Genomic DNA, 12,304 nt, shown 5'->3' on the forward strand with positions numbered 1-12,304 from the left:
CTTGTTACTCATCTTCTTTGGGTCTGCGGACTGTAGCATGGTTATCTTTCACTGTAGATCTAATATCCACTTATAAGTGAGTCCATATGATGATTGTCTGGGTTACCTTACTCAGAATGATTTTTTTCTAGTTCCATCCACTTGCCTGCAAATTTCATGATGTTAATATTTAACAAATGATTACTATTCCATTGTGTAAGTGTACCACATGTTATTTAACCATTCCTTATTTGAGGGACATCTAGGTTGTTTCCACTTTCCAGCTATTATGAATAAAGCCGCTATAAGCATAGTTGAGCAAGTGTCCTTGTGGTATGGTAGAATGTCCTTTAGGTATATGCCCAGGAGTGGTATAACTGGGTCTTGAGGTAGATCTATTCCCAATTTTCTGAGAAACTGTCACATTGGTTACAAGTGGCTGTACAAGTTTGCACCCCCACCCACCAGCAATGGAGGAGTGTTCCCCTTTCTCCACAACCTCACCAGCATGTGCTGTCACTTGAGTTTTTGATCTTATAGGTGTACGATGGAATCTCAGAGTCATTTTAATTTGCATTTCCCTGATGACTAGGGACACTGAGCATTTCTTTAAGTGTTTCTCAGCCATTCGTCATTCCTCTGTTGAGAATTCTGTTTATCTCAGTATGTTATAACCTGCTTAACCTGCTTAAACTCTAGAGCCCCTCCATTGAGACCTACTTTAGCTCCTAGCATAACTGTAGCTCCTGTTAACATCAGCTCTTAGCATATCAGAAACCATTTTGACTCCAAGTCTCCATTTTGATTATAAGATGAAATTAGGTTCAAGTTCTCAGGCCCTACGCGCCTGAAACCAGAATGGTTCAATGTTTTTTGCTTAGAATAAAACAACAGATGACAAATTCATGTTCCGCTTGGGTTAAAGATAAATGATGTTCTATTAGAGTTAAGGCTACAGTGTCCCGCTATGTTCCTTACTCCCAGAGAGTTGGAAAGCCCTCAAGAGCTTTCCTACTCTAAATTCTAGCCAATCGGTTTAAAATGTGTTGTCTAGCCACCTGGTTATATTGTGCTCAGAACAAAATCGCTTCTTCCTGTGTTTAGCTAGTCAAAATGATGTAATGCTGTCCTCCCCTTGCTTCCCACCTGGTTACCTGGTTGTTACCTGGGCTGGTGATTCTGGGTGATGAGCAAGCAAGCCTGCCATAAATTCCTGATTGTTTAGTAGTTCTTCCTCTCCAGCTCCCTCTGGAACTGTAAGCCCAAATGGATTCTTTCTTTTATAAATGTATGTAGAACAACAGAATTGCAACTACTGCATAAGTTGATTATATTCCCTAGCTACTGTGAATAAAACAGCAATGAACATGTATGTGTAGGTAGTTCTTATTGCAGAGTATGTGCTGCCCTTTGGGTACTCAATAGTTTTTTTTCCCTTTAGGGCTTTTAGAGCATTATTAGGTCTTATGATCATTTGGAATTTTGTCAAGGGTGAGATATGAACCTTCTTATACATGATGATATCTAGTTTTTCAGCACCATTTGTTGTAGGTGTCTTACTGTAGATATCTTTTCTCCAATGTATATTCTTGGCATTTTTGTGAAAAATAAGGTAGCCATAATTGTATAGCCTTAAATCTGGGTCTTATATTTTATTATATTGAACTGCATGATTTTGTGCCAGTTCCATGCTGTTTTTATTACTATGGCCCTGTAGTATAACCTGAAATCAACTGTGCTGATAAATCTAGCAGTATTATCTTTGCTCAGGATTGCTTTGGCTAGCCAGGGTCTTTTTGCTTCTAAATAAATGTGCTGGTTAGTTCTATGTCAACTTGAAACATAGTCATCTAAGAGGAGGGAAACTCAATTGAGAAAAATGCCTCCATAATATCTGGCTTTAGACAAGTCTGTAAGGCTTTTTAAAAGAAAATAGTTATTGATGTGAAGTTGTCTGGTATATTGTGAGTTGAGCTGCACTTGGACTGGCTGCTCTGGGCTCTGTAAAAAAGCAGGCTGAGGAAGTCATATAGAACAAGCCAGTACACAGGCCCTCCATGGCCTCCCCATCAGCTCCTGCCTCCAGGTTCCTGCCCTGACTGCCTTTGATGATGATACCTTTGCTCTCCAACTTACTCTTTTATCACAGAAATAGGAACCCTAACTAGACAATAAATTTCAAGACTTTTTTTTTCTTTTTCTGTGAAAAATGGCACTGGGATTTTTTGAATAATACTGCATTGGCTCTGTAGATTATTTTGGTAGGGTGACCATTTTCTTAATATTAATCGTATAAATCCATAGGGATGGGTATCTTTTTCCTTCTAGTGTCTTCCTTGGTTTTTTCTTTAGCATTTTAAAGTTTTCATCCTAGAGGTATGTATGAATTACCTTTATATTGCTGTGAAAACACTATGGCTAAGGCAAGTTATAAAGGGAAGAGTTTGTTTAGATTCATTGTTTGAGATAGCTAAGTGTCTATCACCAACACAGTGAGGAAGCCTGGCTACACAAAGACATTGATGCTGGTGCAGCAAGCTGAGAGCTCATTTTTTTCTTAATTTTTATTGATTTAAAAAAAATTTCACATGGTGCATCCCAACCCCCACTCATTTATAGTCCTTTCATATCCCCCCTCCAACCTTGTAACTTTCTCCCACACAGAAATTTTAAAAAACCACACATTTCATCATGGAAACTACAGCGTGTCACACAGTACACCCTTCTCTCCTAACAGCTTTACATGCAAATCTTCATTGCAACAAGGGTTTGGTCAAAGGGCTCTGGCTTCTGCTACGCCATTAATACTGGACTGTCACCAAAACTCCTCAGTCACTTGCTGTTGCTCTGTGTCCTGGAGATCCTGCAGTTTTGCTTCTGCAAGACTTGCCCCTTCCTGTGCTCCAGCACCTCATAGGTCGAGTAGAAGTTGGAGTGGACAGGCTCAAAGCCCTGAAATCTGGGTCTGGGTGGTACTGAGTAGGTCAGCCCATCAGCTCTCCTGCACTTATGCCACTGGGGCCAGCTCCCCTGCACTCTCCAGGCGGGGGCAGGGCGGGGGAGCTCTCTCACATCCATGTCACTGCTATTGCTACCATGGGGTGGCCAGTGAGGGGCACAGCCAGCTCAGCAGAGCCCTTGGACACCAACATGTCTCAGGTAGCAACGCAGGCCTCTTCTCATCACTGCAGCATCTCGTCTCCAGTTCTGCCTCTCTTCATAATGCACAAAGCACTTGCTTTTCTTTCTTTCGTCTTCCACCACACACTTGTTTGTCATAGTGCTGCCACTCTGGCTGTCTTCCACCCCACCCAAGCCACATAGGCTCATGTCTTTTGTTTGTTTTTTTGAAACAAGGTTTCCCTGTATAGCTTTGGCTGTACTGGACTCACTTTGTAGACCAGGTTAGTTTCCCTGAGTGCTGGGATCAAAGGCATATGACACCGTGCCTGGATCATGTCTTTTTAAAAAAGTGTTCAAAATCTTGGTTTATTAAATTATGTCCTATGTATACTTATGCAAACATAGACTATCTTTTATATTTGATTATGTTTTAGTAAATGCCCCTGAAAACTAAAATTGTTAATTTGGAACAATTTTAATTTTGTTCATAGTAAAACTAAAATTTAAAATAATAATGGTAATAGCTAGAACAACAAACATGAGTTTTTAAATTAAAAGTTTTTAAATCTACTTTTAAGGATAAGTCTTACATAATCATACAGTTCTGGTCAAAATGTTACTTCCTAAATTCTTATCATGGTTCTACAACATGGACTCTATTGCTTCAGGATATAAAGCAACTTTTTTGTTGTTTTTTTTTCAAGACTTTCTCTGTGTAGCCCTGGCTGTCCTGGACTCACTTTGTAGACCAGGCTAGCCTCGAACTCACAGAGATCCGCCTGCCTCTGCCTCCTTAGTGCTGAGATTAAAGGCATGCACCACCATGCCTGGCTGATATAAAGTAACTTTAAGAGATGATTGTTCCTACTTCAGTATACTTTTCTCTAATTGGACAATTGCCCTTTCTTTAGACAAAAAAAAAAAAAAAAAAAAAAAAAAAAAAAAAAAAAAAAGCCCTTTCATGTTTGTGGTATTTGGTTTTGTTTGAATTTTTCAAGAAAGGAATTCTCTGTGTATCCCCAGTATCTCAAAACTCATACTGTAGACCAGGCTGGCTATCAAGGGACTCATTATGTAGACCAGGCTGGCCTCAAACTCAGAGATCTGAGTGCTACGATTAAAGGTATGTGCTACCATTGACTGGTGTGTGTGGCTATGCATATAAATGGGTTAATATAGAAATGATTCTAAGTATAAATACAAACATTTTAATGATTTTAAAAGCGTTTCCCTCTTATTAAACGTAGATTATTTCCCTATACAATATAACTCTAATAGTTTCCCCTCCCTAGGATCCCCCCAGTTCCTCCCCAAGTCCTCTCCCATCCAGATCTACTCCCTTTCTGTCTCTCATTAGCAAAGAAGAGGCTTCTAAGAGACAACAATACATTGCAAAATAAAATATAAGATAAAACAAAAACCATCATATCTAAGTTGGATAAGACAAGACAAAATAAGAAGAAAGGAGGCCAAAGAGCTGGCACAAGAATCAGAAACCCACCCACTCACACATTCAGGAGTCTCATAAATGTACAACTGAAAGCTACTGTGTATGTGTAGAGGATGTGGGGCAGAGCATTGTAGGCCCTGTGCTTGCTACTTCAGTCTCTGTGAGTTCATATGAGCTTTTCTCAGTTGTTTTAGATGACCTTGTTCTCTTGGCATCCAATATTCCCTCTATCTCCCTGCCTCCTGCCTCCTTTTTCAGAGTTCCTGAAGAGCTTCTATCTTGAACTGCAAATACGAATGAGAGAAAACAACTGGAAATGCCATGTGTCTTTAAATTCTCAAAGGCCACTTCCAATGACAGTTTTTCAGTAAGGCTGAGCCTCCCAAACCTCCCCAAACAGCATCTCCAACTAGAACCAGGCATTCAAATGCTGAGCCATCATTAGGCATTTTCATTGAAACTACCATGAGAGCTTTTGGTTTCTTGGTTGAATTCATTATAAAATACTTTCTGAGTTTATTGTTACTGGAATTGCATGCCTGATTTCTTTTTATAGTATGATTGCCATTAGTGTGTAGGAAAGTTACTAATTTTTTGTATTTATTTTGTATCCTGCTATTTTGCTGAAAGTGTTTCTCTGTTCTAAAAGTTTTCTGTTAAGTTTCTAGGGTCTCTTATATATAAAACCATATCAACTGAAATACAAGACAACTTCAATTTATTTTTATAATTATATCCATTTTATTTGTTTCTCTTATTGTACTAAGTCTTTTAGTACTATATTTAAATATCAGTGGAGAAGGTAGACAACCTTGTATTGTTTCTGATTTTAGTGGAAATTATTTCAAATTTTCCTCATTTAATACAATGTTAACTGTAGATTTGAACTTATACAGACTTTATTATGCTGAGATATGTTCCTTCTTTTCCAAATTTTTCCATAACTTTTATTGTGAAGTAATACTGGAATGTTTCTAAAGATATTTCTGAGTCCACTGAGATGACATGTGATTTTTGACCTTAAGGCCATTTATGTAATTTATAACATTTATTTATTTATATATGTTGAATCAACAGTGCATTTCTGGAACAAAGCCACCTCTATCATGGTGAATGATCGTTTCCATGTGCTTTTTATTTGGTTGGCAAGTATTCTGTTGAGAAATTTTGCATCTACAATCATATATATATATATATATATATATATATATATATATATATATATATATATAATTTGTCTTATCTTGTTATCAGGCTAATAACAGTTGCAAAAAAGGAGTTTGGTAATGTTTTCCCCTTTTCTATTTTACAAACTAGTTTGAGAAGTGTTGATATTCATTTTTCACAGTCCAGGGGCTCAGGATGTCTACTGTTAGCTCTGTGTTATACCCTGAGTAAGATTTTAACTGGAAAAACAATCATAGCTTTTTGATATTACCATTATTCAACTGTTACAGTAGTCAGTTAATAACAGTGTCTCCTCTAGTTTCAATAACTGTGGAAGGATAAACAACTAAGTGTATAATGGATTTTAATAAAACTTTGGTTAATAAGATTAGGAATATGATAGAAAGAGTATGGATAGGCATAAGGGAAAAAGTCAAGGTGAGTGAAGTAGCTAGGAGGGGAAACTGGAACACTGTTAGCAATGGCAGATTTTATAGATTGTTAATTCTGTGGAAGGCTATAATTAAGAAGTTAAAAGAGAAGGGGGATAAGAGTGAGAGAAAGACAAATTGACAAAGCCTCTTTCTCTGTTCCCTTAGTCTTTTTTTTTTTTTTGGTTCTTTTGAGACAAGGCTTCTCTGTGTAGCCTTGGCTGTCCTAGACTCACTTTGTAGACCAGGCTGGCCTCGAACTCACAGCGATCCACCTGCCTCTGCCTCCCAAGTGCTGGAATCAAAGGTGTGCACCACCACGCCCGGCTCGTTCCCTTAGTCTTATCCCTACAGAACACCTGTACAGATTCCCTCCATGCTGCCCACAGCTCCTGTGGATCCCACAGACCAGTCCCTTTAATTTCCCTCTGCTTGTCACTGTATCCTAATCCCCAACACCAGAAATCATTTCCTGTGAACACACCAGCTGAGGAGTCCAGAAAGACAGGCATCACACAGCCATCACACTCTCCAAAAATCCAAAGGAACAAAACACCCACCCAACAAAGACAAACTCAGAAATCAGCACCTAGACCTATAAACATCCCAAATCCAGATGCCGAGACACCAGTGTAAGAACACAATCAGTATCAGCCAGGGCAGTATGTCTCCACTATTGAGCCCAGCTATCTTACTACAGGAGGCTCTGAATATTTCAACATAGCTGAAATGCAGGAAAAAGACCTTAACTGATTAAGAAAGACCCACCCTAAATGAACTGCAGCCCTAGACTGAACAAAAGGAGAAATGTAGCTGAACAGCAGCATTAATCTTTTGCTTCCTGACTGTGACTGTCATGTGACCAGTTTCCTCCTTTGCCTCCATACTTTCTCAAGCATTACGGGCTGGGCTCTAGCACCAAACTGTGTGCCAGAACAAGGCCTTCTTTTCTTAAGCTCCTTTTGTCAGGCATTTTGTTATCTAAATGAGAAAAATAATCAATAAATTCTCCTCCCTCGGACATCCTATTGGGACATCCTATTGGGACATCCTATTGGTGAGAGAAGCAAGGGAGAATGGGGAAATAGAAGGATCCAGAGGGTCCTAGAAACCTACAAGAAGAACATTATGATGGATGGATCTGGGCCCAGGGGTCCTGCTCAAACTATGGCACCAGCCAAGGACAATACATGCAGTAAACTTCGAACCCCTACCCAGACCTAGCCGATGGACAGGATATTCTTCACAGTTGAGTGGAGAGTGGGGTCTGACTTTCACACGAACTCTGGTGCCCCATATTTGACCACGTCCCCTGGATGGGGAGGCCTGGTGGCACTCAGAGGAAGGATAGCAGGCTACCAAGAAGAGACTTGATACTTATGAGCATATACAGGGGGAGGAGGTCCCCCTCAGTCACAGTCATAGGGGAGGGGAATAAGGGGAAAATGGGAGGGAGGGAGGAATGGGAGGATACAAGGGATGGGATAACCATTGAGATGTAATATGAATAAATTAATAAAATATTAATAAAAATTCTCCTCCCTCATTCTGCCTTTTAATGGTTCCCTTCCTCCCAATAACCTCCACATTTGCTGTGATATGACCCCTCCACATCACACACACACACACACACACACACACACACACACACACACTTTTATATATATTATCTTAAGTTCTGCATATAAGAGAAAATATGTGATACTTTTTCTTTCATTTCAGTACACTCTCTTGTACTTTCCTTTTTTTTTTCTTTTCCTCATTTTAGACCTGTTCCTCCTCTCTCATACTTTTTCTACTTCTGAGTCATATATAATATTTATGCTTTTATATCTATATTAGACACAGTAGAAAAAGGTCAGCATTTTTATTTCTTCAAACAAAACACTTTTCTGTATATACCACAATTTCCTTACCCATTAATTGGTCTATGGTCATTCACACTGGTTGTATGCCTTGGCTCTTCTGAATAGTGCACCAACAAATATGGATATACAAGTAGCTCCGTGGCCAGGACTAGTACAGTTGGACCACACAACAGTTCTACTTTTAGTTTTTTGAGAAGCCAGCACACTGACTCTCATAGTGATGACACTAGTTCAGTCTCACCAAGATTCAGTGTATGATTTTCCCATCATTGTTATTACTAAATGTACAGAAGTCTAAAATCAAAGTTTTGGCAAGGCTGCTCTCTTTCTTTAGGCTTCAGATGATTTCCTAAAACATTTCAACTTTTAGATTCTACTCATATTCCTGTGCTCGTGGCCCATTTCTTGTTTCTGTAACATGCCTTTTTTGTTGTTGCTTTGGGTTTTTTGTTTGTTTGTTTATATTTTTTATTTTTAAAGACAGCGTTTTTCTGTGCATTGTTGGCTGTCCTGGACTCTCTTTGTAGACCACAACGCTGGCCTAGAATTCACAGAGATCCACCTGCCTTTGCTTCCGCAAGTGCCGGGATTACAGACGTGCACCTCTGAGCCGGGATTAGCATGTTTTACTATTATACCCAATCCTGTTGCATTCCTTTAGCAACAACTCTTTGCCACTCTTACTCATACAACCTTAATTATACAAGGTAACATTCCCCAGTTTAAACTCCTTAAGTTAAATGATATACAAAGTGTATTTTACTATTTAACACATTTATAGGCATCAGAGATTAGCATTTTGGGGGAGCAAATATTTATCTTACCACAGACAATCACTGAGTTTAGAAAAACCACAGAGGTCTTTATGGAGGTGGCTCACCTTTAAGGGTGAAGATAAGGAGAGTGTCATTTCTAGGTTGGGAAATGACATGAATACAAGTAGTGGGTATAGAAACCAGCATAATTTATCAGACCATTAAAGAGACTAAAAGAAATGATTCAATCAAGTGAGAGGAGAAAAGTCCAGATCACTCATTTGTGTAGAAGGCAGAAAGAAAGATCCCAGTAATGTGTATCAGTTATTGGGATTTACAGAAAGTTCCTAAGTGCACTTCAACTGGCACTGAGTAGGCAGTGCTTTTGGGGATGATTAATCTTGTAATGATAGGACATAGGCACTAAATATTTTCTTTCCGTTGAAGCATCATTAATATGTAATGTTTAATAAAAAATACTTGAAGACAAATTGGTAGCAATTTCAAAGAAGAATGAAAAGACAAAGTAAAGATAATTCTAGACTCTGTTCACCTATAGGAATGCAAGACATAGACAACAACTAAGAACTTCCTAAGATTTTTTCAATGAAAGACAATTTCTGTTTTAAAAGGAGAGGAAAAAACCACATAAGGCTTACCTCATTGCCACATTACTTCCATCAATAACAACTGGTCTTAAATTATTACTATTGTCTATTTCATCTTCAAGAGACAATTCAGGGCTTGCAATCTCTCTGGAGCTAGCCCCTCGGGGCAATAACAGGCTCAAGTTGACTTGACCTTCTGAATCACCTTTGTTTCCAAGTCTCACAAGCTCTGCCAATACATCATTAATAAGTGACTCTGGGCCTAGTTTATTAAGCACTGATTGGATTTGTTCTTCTGCATAGCCCAGCTTTAGTGCGAAGTCCATCTTGGCTTGGTATTCCTTTTCCAAGTCTAGCTTCCCATCCTGTAAACTGCTGCTCTGGGAGAAGCTTGGCCTGTCCAGGCAGGGTGACCGACAGAGCTGGCGATGTGGCTTGGAGGGTACCTCTTTCTTCTTCAGCTGAGTATCTGCCGACTGGTAGCTGTTGGGGCCACTCTTAGAGCTCATTTGTTGAGGGTCGATCTCAGAGCTCATCCATTCTCCAGACTCAGTATCGCCTCGGTGTGTGCTGTCCTCCTGCTTTGGCTGCTGCTTCTCCTCCTTGGAAGCACTCTTCTCCATTTTTGGTGTCTCCACTGCAGCTGTGGCCGTCATCCCGGTCACTGGGTACTCAGATCTAATCAGCTCTTTTTCTTTTTAACCTGCTTGGAATCCTTGGAATCCATGTACAGTGGCATTCCTCTAGAGTAAAATGCTGGGGTAGTAATGGTGCAAGAGTTTGTCTGTTTGTTTTTGTAGGTTCAGATGTGAGCAGTCTCTACAAATAAACACATATAGCATAATCACATATAGTAAACTTCTGGGAAAATAGACACACAGTTTTCCCTGAGAAATGACAGCTTCCCTCACTTTTGACTTTCTTGTTTATAATGATATAGAGACTCATTAATTCTAAAAATTGTAGAACACATTTCAGTAGGGGCAATAAAGCTATAGCTCCTGAAGCCACAGCTAAAGTTATTATTACAAAATTGAGAGGCATTACATTCTGACACTGTGTGTGTGTGTGTGTGTGTGTGTGTGTGTGTGTGAGAGAGAGAGAGAGAGAGAGAGAGAGAGAGAGAGAGAGAGAGAGAGAGAGAGAGAGAGAGCGCACATGTGTGTGTGTGAAGGGGAGGTGTTGACAGGACTCTTTTTCTTTCTTTTTGCTAGGAAAGTATTTCTAGATGCCCCAACAGATCCATCTTGTTAACGCTACAATCTACCCCTGAGATGCTCATGTTCATTATTACTTTTTACAAAATGCCAGAAATCTTCTCTTCTAGGGAAACTGAATAAAGACTAAAATTACTTTTAGACAACTAAAGTATCATGCAAAGGAAACATAACACAGGCATATTCTAGATGTGAGAAAACATATGTATATGTGTGCACACACATTCCTGAATATACCTACCACCTCTTTTACTTATTTTAATTGGTAAGCAAAAGGAGCAAACCAGCTGTGCCTAGTGTTGCATACCTCAAGTCGTACTAATTCAGGAGGCCAAGACAGAAGGTTCCCTTGAGCCTTGGGAGAGATATCCCTCCCCATAGGCAACAGAGGGAGACCCTGTAAATTAGAAAAAGGAAAAAATAATCAACTTAACTTGTTTGATAAACATTAAACTCTTAATTACAGAAGAGGATTAGGTATAATTTTATTTTACCTTCTCTTGTACACATTTCACTTGTCCTGACAGTTTTTAGTTCTATTTTTTTTCTTCTTTTGGAATTTGAATTTTTTCTTATTGTGTGAAGTGAAGATATTCATTAATATCTCACAGAATAATTGTAAGACTTACATAAGAAAAGTGATAAAAATGCTTAGAAATGAAAATATAATGCAGTAACTTCTCAAGATACATAAAGGAAGCAGCAGATTCCACTCTGTACAAGGTTTTTCATTGGGACAGTGTCTCACACTGTAGCTCAGGCTGGCCTTGATCTCACGGAAATCCTCCTGGCTCAGCCTCCTGAGTGGTAGAATTATAAATGTAAGTTACTACATCAATTTCAGAGTGTTTTTTTTACAGGTTTATTTCATGTTTTGAGAAGGTTCTCACCCATGTAACTTGCCTAGCCTTGAACTTACTATGTGGACCAAGATGGCCTTGAAATCATAGAAGTCTAGAAGCCTCTACCTGCCCAGCTCTGGAATTAAAGGCATATACAATCATGCTCTCCTATTTATTTATTTTAATCGTTTTATTTTTTGAGCTTATAATTACATCTTCTCCATCCCTTTTCTTTTTTGAACCCTGACATGTACCCGAACTTGCTCTCTTTCAAATTCATGGTCGATTTTTCTTTAAGTATTTTTACATATTGTTTATTTGTAAGGAAAATGGAGAAAGGTTATAAGGGCCGTGAGCATGGGAAATCTTTTCAGGCATCAGCTGTGCTCACTACTATAAAACAAGGTTATCTATGTAACCAATATACCAGAAATTTGTAAATCATGTCAATTTTATTTGTAAAAGCAAGAAGAAAAGTCACACATAGTTCTAACAGTATTATGACTATTTTTACTTTGGGATTCATATTTGGAAATATTCATACAGAAATGACATGGCATGCAGAGGTGGTTCAATATACTGAAATCAATCATATAAACAAACTGAAAAGAAAAAAAACACATGATCATTTCCTTAGGCGCTGAAAAATCATTTGATAAAATCCAACACCCATTCACGTTTAAAGTCTTGGAGAGAACAAGGATACAAGGTACATACCTAAACATAGTAAAGCCAATATTCAGCAAGACAATAGCCAACATCAAGCTAAATGGAGAGAAAGTTAAGTGAATTCCAGTGAAATCAGGGACAAGACAAGGCTATCTACTCTCTCTGTATCTCTTTAAGACAGTATTTGAAATCCTA

At 38.7% G+C, this 12,304-nt stretch overlaps 1 protein-coding gene across 5 annotated transcripts in view; it reads right to left on the reverse strand.

Annotated features, from left to right (window-relative positions):
- The window catches only part of ZC3H12B (zinc finger CCCH-type containing 12B), a 372,224-nt gene that overhangs the window by 24,316 nt on the left and 335,604 nt on the right, over positions 1–12,304 (reverse strand). For 4 of the 5 annotated variants that reach the window (XM_084789887.1, XM_084789889.1, XM_084789888.1 and 1 more), the window contains 2 exons: positions 10,906–10,995; positions 9,433–10,200 (listed from right to left, as the gene is read on the reverse strand). In XM_084789887.1, coding sequence (XP_084646013.1) covers positions 9,433–10,037 — 605 coding nt within the window. In that variant the 5' untranslated portion in view covers positions 10,038–10,200; positions 10,906–10,995. The remainder of the gene's footprint in view (positions 1–9,432; positions 10,201–10,905; positions 10,996–12,304) is intronic. The other variant, XM_084789891.1, reaches the window with a different exon arrangement.

The sequence above is a fragment of the Acomys minous genome (assembly GCF_964271855.1).
Source record: "Acomys minous genome assembly, chromosome: 7".
Taxonomy (NCBI): Eukaryota; Metazoa; Chordata; class Mammalia; order Rodentia; family Muridae; genus Acomys; species Acomys minous.